Source organism: Mycetomoellerius zeteki, unplaced genomic scaffold (genome assembly GCF_001594055.1).
Source record: "Mycetomoellerius zeteki isolate Tzet28-1 unplaced genomic scaffold, Tzet1.0 scaffold437, whole genome shotgun sequence".
NCBI lineage: Eukaryota > Metazoa > Arthropoda > Insecta > Hymenoptera > Formicidae > Mycetomoellerius > Mycetomoellerius zeteki.
In genome coordinates this window covers 28,907-37,954 of record NW_017257432.1, presented here as the reverse complement: position 1 = coordinate 37,954, position 9,048 = coordinate 28,907, and the positions used below count along the sequence as shown (strand labels likewise).

Below are 9,048 nucleotides of genomic sequence, written 5' to 3'. Positions count from 1 at the left end.
AGAAAAAGCAGTTTCTTTGAAACAAGACGTTACGTACATAATAAGGATTTTTCACACCTGTCTCTCATGATTTACATTCAAAGATATTAATAACTATACATATCGGACGAATTAAAAGTTTCATCGACCTAAAAAAATGTGGTTCCTAAATTCTACTACATTCTACTATATTCAGCTTCCTTCCTATTTTAATTAAACGTTCAAAGCTGACCATTATGTTACGCTATGAAAAGAAAGAGGCCTAAGAATTTTCATCTAAAAAGAAATGTTTTGAATCAATTTACTATTCCTGCTATATTGTTACTAAATTTATAACTAGAGAACGCTATTAATATAAAAAGCCCGTGAATAATTTTTTATAGCACAATGTAATATATTTTTCATTCGTATGTATTGCGTAAAGTATAAAAAAAGAAAACAATTATCACATTCAAAAAGCAATTCTTCTCGAAATAAACTGCCATATTTAACGATTACCGTCAATTTCCGATATTTAATACGTTGCGATATACAGAGAAAAAAAGGTAAAGACCGGAAACAATCCAGATAAAAAGATCAATACCTTTCAGTACATTCAGAGAATAACAAAAAGGATATATTTTAATGACAAGTGTTGCTAATATCGCGTGCGTTTTATAAACAACGAATTTTTTCCGTAAAAACCAATTCGTTTCCGCTGAAGGGGCTATGCAATACTTTTTACATCTGAGGATTATGGCTGTTGATAAACTAAAAAGTGCGATACCATATCATCGTGATAACTTTAAGTTCGCTCTTTAATGTTAGAAATAATTGACAATGGATATTCTCCGCACACGCAAGCTACTTTTCTCCTTTTATTTTCCTTTGTACGAACACGAGAAAGATAACACAAGACTCGCTTTATTCGTGATAGTGTAACTGACATCAGTCGAACATAAATCATTACCGCACCGTTCAAGTGTTTCTATATGTAAAGTCTCTCAGATTGTTATGTAAGAGATCGTACAGTAAGCAAGAAATAAGATAGTCGTGAGAATAGTATGTGCGTTTTTAACACGTGATGATTTTTTCTTTCTTACGTTGCATTCATCTGACGGAAATTCGATCGCTTAAGGAATTACGTTACAACGCGCATTTGACAATTTTCTAAACGACAATTTCGCGGAGCTAACGCGCCGAGATAAATAGTATACAGTAAAATCATTTTGTATTTGTATTGAAAACGATCCACTCAAGTCCTCTTGTTAAAATTTTGTGTCGAATTTTTAACATATTTGAGTATTAATTTAACATAAAGTAATCATATGGTATTGAAATGTTTTGTGTTAAATTGATATTCAACATTTTTAGTGTCAAAGTAACACAATTTAGAAATAAGTTGACAAATAATAAAAGTAATGTGTTTTAAAACGTAAATTCTAAGACGAATGAATAAAATACGTGTTAATTTTACTAAAAAAAATCTGACTTCACAATTTGTTTACAAATTTTGTCAGTATTATCTTTTTTGTGTTAATTTTTTTACATAATATTTATGTTACTTTCTGCCACGCTTTCTGTCATATTCATCTTGTTAAATTAACACAAAAAATTGAGTGGATCGTTGGAGGCCCGTAAAATGTGTTAAATTTAATACAAATTTTCCAACTGTGTAACATCCTCTCGGAACAACACCGATCCATATCTAACATGCAACGAGCGTCAATTGCTTACCAAAGACGCGTCTCTCCCCGCAATCGTTGTAACTTTCTTTCATCGCGTTTCGACGACGGAAAGAAAAATCGTCAGGGGACGATGTGTAGCGGAGTTGGGCGAGATTATAGTATTTCCGATAGCAATAAAACGATCGCTTTCGACTATCGTGCAATAAAGCAACAATATCCATGGATCACAGATATTTATTAGAAAAAAGGCACATTTCGTTATGATAGGAATAAGCGGAAGAATAAGTGATTTATCGACTAAGAGAAACGGAATAGCTCTCGCCCAACTCCGCTCCGCGCAGAGGAAACGGCGTCGAATTCAGGCGGTTTTGTCAAACGCGAGGCTCATTTATTATTAGATCCTAGATTAAAGGCGACTCTTTGATACTTTGATAAATCTGGCTAGTTTCCAAAGCGAGAGAATTTATGAAGGGAAGACTGGCAATCAGCGAGACACGAAGATCCCGTAAAGGAGAAAGAAAAAAGAAGAGACGTTCGCCTGTCGCAGCGCACGTCAATTTACACACCCATTAACCGCGTCAAAAGCCGGACAATTAAATGACACAGCAAGTGAATAGAAAAAATTTTTTAAAGGAGACCCGACGTGAGAGAAAACAGAAACACACGAGATCCGCCGAATTAAGCCCCCGAGTCCGCCTCGCGGAAATTAATGCCGGCCTGGAGAGAAACAGGGAGAGATTTAATCGAGCGTATTTTTGCGGAAGACGATGTCGCTTGAGGACCCTTAAAAAAACGCACCGAACAGCACCCTCACGGCCTGGAAAGAGAAAGGGTTTTTTTTTGGAGCGGCTTCTGTAAAAAAAAAGGAGAAAAAAACACGATGGAAGGGTTGGTGTGCCCCCAATTAAGGATGGCCTATATATCGCACTCGTTTGAAAACTTATCGCAAGAATGCACAAGAAGTAGCGTACACTCGCTGTACTACTGTTTGTTGACTCGAATAAATATGCGGATTAAAGTCGGTTTGGTTTATATGTACACGGTGAGTCCAAGATTCGTGCGAGCGGAACGCTGGTGATCGTTCGGATCGTTGTGGAAGCTGGACTTGTCTCGCAAAGAATGTTATTTGCCACGGAATATCAGAATAAAATGAAGTAAAGAAAACGCGGAAAATCGTCTCGGACGGACGCGAGCGTTCCATGCGACGATATTGTTATTATACGAATGTACTCAAGACGGCATGGTATACAAGACTAAAACAAGACCTAAAATAGGGACATAATATTTTATAACTCAACTTTTGTACAGAATAAATACTTGTACTGTGGACCAATATTTCTTTCATTTCATTCACATCAAAACCATTGATGAAGTGTAGTTTTCTCATCGCATTAAGATGGTCGATATTATAAGAGCGTCAATATAATTAGTATAGATATTTTTATCGAATTAATTTATTTCTTGTTTTATTGAAAAAATATTTTTAAGTTCGAAATATAATTAAAAGTGAAAGGTAAGTAAAACGTTCCATTATTGATAAAAAAAATAAATATATATATATACAAATCTAGTCCATGTATACACATAATAGTATAAAGATATAAATCTATACAAATTTATCTAATTTATTTATTTGTCTTTTGCTTATGCACTAATGGTATAATAACAACAGAATTCATCGCTTCAGGTATTTTCCACCAACTACCGTTTCTATGTTCTTTACCTACACCAGCAATAAGGTGATTTCCATCAGGAGTAAATGCTAACGCATTTATGAAACCCGTCAATTTAACTTCAAACAACAAATTTAAAGATCTAAAGTTTTCACTGCAATGCCATAACTTGATCGTACCATTCCACGATCCTAGAAAATTATAATTGAGTAATTAATTTAAAAAAAGGAAAAATATGGATAATAAACATGAATACAAGGTTATATTATAATAATTCACCTGACGCTACTAAATCTGTATTCAATAGTGTGGCGATACTTGAAATCCACATCGGTTGACCATTGGTTTCGTCTATTCCATGCGCCTGCGGTATCGAACACAACGGCTTCTTTTTTAAACATCCCCAAAGGCAAAGTTGTCCGTCGTCTCCACCGGTAAAAAAATTCTCTTCATTGATGAGCTTAACCGCATCAATGCTATTGCCGACGTTATTTGTGTTAAATATTAACTGTGATTCTTCGATTATTTTCCATATCCTAATGGTTCCGTCGTAACCACCGCTTGTGATAGCGCGCTCTCGTGAAAGTGCGTCAATAGAGGTAATAGCATTCTGATGTCCGAATCTATAAGAACAGTAACACAATCAGAAATAAAGATAAAACTAAAGATAAAATAAATAAATTCAATATATAAAAGGGGATAAACAAAATAATATAAACACCTAGGAAATATACTATTTTATTATAAAGGTTAATCTATCACCCCTCTCTCTCTCTCTCTCTCTCGCTTTTTCTCTTTTATCTTATTCCTTGTTGGAATTCACACAATGCTTGGATAGTTATCAATGAAATGTTGTACTATTCTTTTAATTTTTCAATTGTTTATATAAATAATATTGGAGAAGGAAATTTGCTTTTCGTTCTATTTTCAAAATTGTCCTGTATTGCAAAACGGATATTTAATATTTTTCCTGACCAATGCAATAATCTGATTTTAATATTATAGAATCATTTATAGTGTTGAAGAGCGGAATAAAAACAGATTTCCTTCGCTAATATTTTTTAAACAATTAAAAGATGTTTTGCTAGAAATATAGTATAACGTTACACAGTTAGAGCTATACTCTTCAAGCATGTGCGCCTCTATTCTATTTCAACAATAATAAACTCTGTATTAAAGACAAAAAATGATATATGCCAATCTCTTATTATTAACAGTACTATATTTTGTCTATCCTCTGTATTTGCCAAAAAAAAAATATAAAATGTATACTATAATATAAAAATACCACATCAGATTTACAAGAAGTTACTTACAAAGATTCAACGTAAGCCATATCGTCTAGATTCCAAACTTTCACGCTCTTATCTTCGGAAGCGGAGTATAACGTGCGAGTATCTTTACGGAATACTAATCCAGATACTAAACCTCTGTGACCTTTTAAATCCTTTATATGATTAAGAGTATCACCAGAGAACACTTTTATGTCTTTACATCCACTCTCTCCTACTACCTATAATAAAAAAAGACTTGTCTTTATTTCAAATTTTTTTTATATATATTTTTTTATATATATATAAAATGAAAAAAAATTTCACTTAAACTCACAAGAAACCTTCCATCCGTGCTAATCGCCAAACATCGTATAGATTTCATTCCAGGATTCTTCTTTCCTCTGTTTCCTCTAATGGCTTTTAATTTCGTCTTTTCCTTTACTGACCCTAATAAATAATTATCAATTTATTTCACAATAAATAATAGTATTTAAACAGATAATTATTTAAATTATTATTTTTAGAACTTTATCTATTATATTATTATAAGAATTTTAAGCACGACCGTAATGTTTGAATACATCAAATACGATAAAGAACGCCACGAACGGTCAAAGTATATATTATTTATCTTTTTTGTACCCATATATTATTTATCTTTTTTGTACCTATATATTATTTATCTAAAGCTAAAATTTCAGGCATCGAGTGGCTCGCTGCTCGGTGCGATTGATTTGCGATCTGTAGACCCGAGTTCAATCCCACTTGCGCCTACATACGCGATTTTTCGCGTTTAAGGAACTAAAAAGGCTCCATCTGGTGATTAAGACACCTTTCAAAATAATAGTTTTTCTGTAATTAGTAAGTTTAATGTTAGTTTATTGCCATTACAATAAACTAACATGAAACTAACTAAATACAGAAAAACTTTTTGAAAACCTTATCTAGAGAAGGCCCTGGTCTGATTTAGATTATAATGCCATTAGAAAAAAAACTAAAATTTATAAACTTACACTTGACTAAGCTACCATCCTTAGATCCTGTATATAATATACTGCCATCGCTTGAAAGGCAGATACAGGTGATGGAGAGCTTATGTTCCTTACACCTCAATGTAAAGAAGTCATTGTGGTCAGTATAATCGATTGCTACAGTTTTTTTTAATCGACCTTTTTCTTCTAAATATTTGTCGCGTAATCTCTGTGCGACTGCACCTTCTTCAAATTCTGCTCTATCTTTTTCTATAATATCAAAAATTTATTTATTACATAAGACCATTTTTTTCTCTTTCCAAAATAATATAGATCAAACATAAAAATACTTCATTGAATTTTGTACCTTCTTCTTCGATTTCTTGAAGGTATTTCTTTGCAAGTCTCAAACGTTTTTCTTGTGCAGTTTCCTCCTCTTCCTCAGTTTCACTTTGTGCTTCATTTCTGTAAGTAAAAATCTTATAATACTCATTGATTATCATATTCTTCTAATGTATTTAATTAGTGTTACCTTAAATTTTCTTCTGCGAATTCTTCATCTGTACTGGCAATACTCTCATTGTCATCAAGTTTGGACTTCTTTGATTTCTTTGATTTTGACTGAGCTACAGATTTCTTATTAAAGTGGCCATTGAGCTAATATAATAAAATTAGAAATTAAAGTTAACAGTCGTATCACATTAAATTATACATAAGAAAAAAATTATAAATAACATATTGCTTTATTGTGTTAGGATTTAAGTTACAGTAATCAAGAGACTAGGTATTTCAGTGACGTCTTTAATTTTACTCCCATACACAATGATCATCTCACACGTCCATCAAGATGTATCACCTCTTCGACGGTTTATGTCTCGAGATTTCATACAGCCCAATCACAGTTTGGCACATCACTTGCCTTAACTTTAGAATGCAACAAGTAAACAAATATCGATGCCCTTATAAACCACTTAGGCCCGAATGCACCAACATTACTTTGACTTTAAGCAAGACTTAAAACTCTCTCTGTTTCGTTTTAAAGTCAAAGAGAGACAGAGAAAGCTCCAACATGTTCCAACTCCGAGTGAGTATGAGTAAGAGCTACGGTAAGAGCATGTTGGAACATGCGACGCAAACAAATCTTGTATGAAAAACATAAAAAACTGAGGTTAAAAAGGTGCCATATATGTAGGACACTGTGCCGCAAAGGATTAAACGATGATATGGTCAGGCTATGTGAAATCTGTTACTTCTAGATAATTCTAGAGAATTCGTCGACAAGTATATTTGTTATCTTGTAATTTCGAACAATCTTTTAAGCAAATAATCAATATAATATGGATTTAACAAGAATCAGGGAAAATAAAAATAATCATACTATTCTGAACAAACTGAATTTTAAGCCTATTCTACAATGTGTTTTTTGTTTCTTCTTTCTTGCTTTTTATCTCGTGTTTTTCTTCCTTTTTTCGACCGTTTTATCGACAATTGTATTTCTTGTCACGTATTTCTTCCGAAGTTTGTTAACTTTTATTTTGGGCGACAGAAAACAAAAACGGAATAAGAGGTATAAAGACAAGGTAAAAAATAGCAAAAAGCAAGAAACAGGAAACAAAAAGCATATTGTACAATAGGCTTTAACCTCTAAACAGTAGAGAATTAGAGAACGCAACACATTTGAGTGAAAGAAAATAAGATAAATCGGAAAGCTTACTTTACGCTTCTGTGCACCATCTCCTCGATTCCCATTTCTTATAAAAAACGACATCGCATTAACGGAATAATTGTTATAAATTAAAAAACTTCCTAAACCACGTGCGTCTTCTTCATTTATAGCACGCGCCTTCCGTGATTTAGACGATTTGGCTAGATCACGTCTGATGGATGATATAATGTAATGTTTAAATTGTTTAAAGCCGGTCACACTTATTATAAATAGTCAGATGCAATACTTGGATCAAAGCGAACAAATATCGACTCAAGCCAAACAAACTTTCTGACCACGTGCGTCTTCTTTTTGGAATGGCTCTTGATCTCTCTCTGTCCTTTGATCCCCGCCATCGGAGTAAACTCATAAACTTCTATGGTCTAGTTTACATCGGCTAATAATGTTTTTTAAGGCGCGTTCACACTTTGACGGAAAAGCAGAAAGAGGAAAAACAGTGGCCAATCACAACTCGCACTGGTAGTACAAAAAACCGAAATTGTCGACTATCATCGCGAATTTTGATTGGCTGCTGCTTTTCCGTCAAAGTGTGAACGCACCCTTACACCATTGCCCGTATCGCCCAGCTGATTGGTTGCAGCTCCCGCTGCTTGACACTTGCATGTGAGTGCACCTTTATTCCTTCTGTTGTGGCTGCAGTCCACTTGACGCTACAAACGCTTCGAAACGTTTAAGCGACCAATCAGAACAAAGAATTTTACGAATTGACTAATCAAAGAATGCTTCGAAGCGTTTGTAGCGTTAAGTGGACCGCAGCCTACGTCTGCTGAACGCGACCATTGAAAAGCAATAGGAACAAGGAATAAAAGAATTCGCCCATTCTAGTATACATGGTTTCTGATAGGTTGAAATTTGTTATTTCCTGTTCCTATTTCTTGTGCTTTTCATTGTTTCCGGTTTCACAGAAATAATTAGTCAAAATATATTATTGAAAAAAATAATTAATTACTTATTAATTACTTATTATACTAAAAAATAATTATTATTATTTAGTATTTTGAGGACTAAAAGTACTGAATAACAGTATTTTAATATTTAAAGTAATTAATTACTGTCTTTCAGTACTATAATTTTATTTTTCTAAATATTCGGTAAATATTATAAAATATAATAATATAACCAATTATTATTAAATATTTAGAAAATCAAACACAATATTTAGTAATATTAGCAGACTGTATTTTTGATGTATCTGTCTATACAGCACAGGTTCCAACAATATTGTAACACAACAAAATTATAATAACACTGCAAACGTTGCAGCACGCGATTCGTATGATTCGCGGATAAAATTCAAAATATTTCAGAAAGGAAAGATGAAATAACGTATTTATTAAGGAAAGATAAAATAAATATGCTTATTTATTAGTTTTCTGTTGATCATATACATATGTTAAGAACAAAGTCTATTGTACTGACACATGCAGTCAGAATAAAGATATACATATATATACACATACAATGCATATTAGAATTAATATAATGAACATTTATAATGAATCCTATATAATATATAATATAAAAGTATATTATTTTGTTATAATAGCAAAAACCATACATCATAATATAATATAAATATCAAAATAAAAATTTAAAAAGTTTCCCCTTTAATCAATTTTTATTAATTTAAAAATTAATTATAAAAATACATTACATATAAAATAAATATAATATATAATAGTCTTGATATTATAATAAAAAATATTGATAAAACTCTTATAATTCAATATTATAACAAGACTCTTTATCATTCAAAAA

General features: G+C 32.3%; 1 protein-coding gene across 1 annotated transcript; it reads right to left on the bottom strand.

Moving 5' to 3' along the window:
* Positions 1-3,271: 3,271 nt before the first annotated feature.
* Positions 3,272-7,593, bottom strand: U3-55K (U3 small nuclear riboprotein factor 55K). The gene is made up of 8 exons (XM_018454558.1): positions 7,279-7,593; positions 6,097-6,221; positions 5,932-6,029; positions 5,607-5,834; positions 4,928-5,040; positions 4,636-4,832; positions 3,599-3,942; positions 3,272-3,510 (listed from the first exon to the last, which is right to left on the bottom strand). Exons 1-8 carry the CDS (start codon positions 7,330-7,332, stop codon positions 3,272-3,274), a joined length of 1,398 nt encoding a protein of 465 aa, XP_018310060.1. The 5' UTR covers positions 7,333-7,593.
* Between the last annotated feature and the right edge of the window lie 1,455 nt (positions 7,594-9,048).

What these genes read in the sequence shown, in the direction of transcription:
- U3-55K (XM_018454558.1), bottom strand. Translation starts at nt 7,332, where the DNA reads ATGTCGTTTTTTATAAGAAATGGGAATCGAGGAGATGGTGCACAGAAG. An exon ending in GGATGGTAGCTTAGTCAAGT is followed by an intron (nt 5,041 to 5,606) that starts GTAAGTTTATAA and finishes ATTATTTATTAG; the next exon opens with GGTCAGTAAAGGAAAAGACG. An exon ending in TACAGATTTAGTAGCGTCAG is followed by an intron (nt 3,511 to 3,598) that starts GTGAATTATTAT and finishes ATAATTTTCTAG; the next exon opens with GATCGTGGAATGGTACGATC.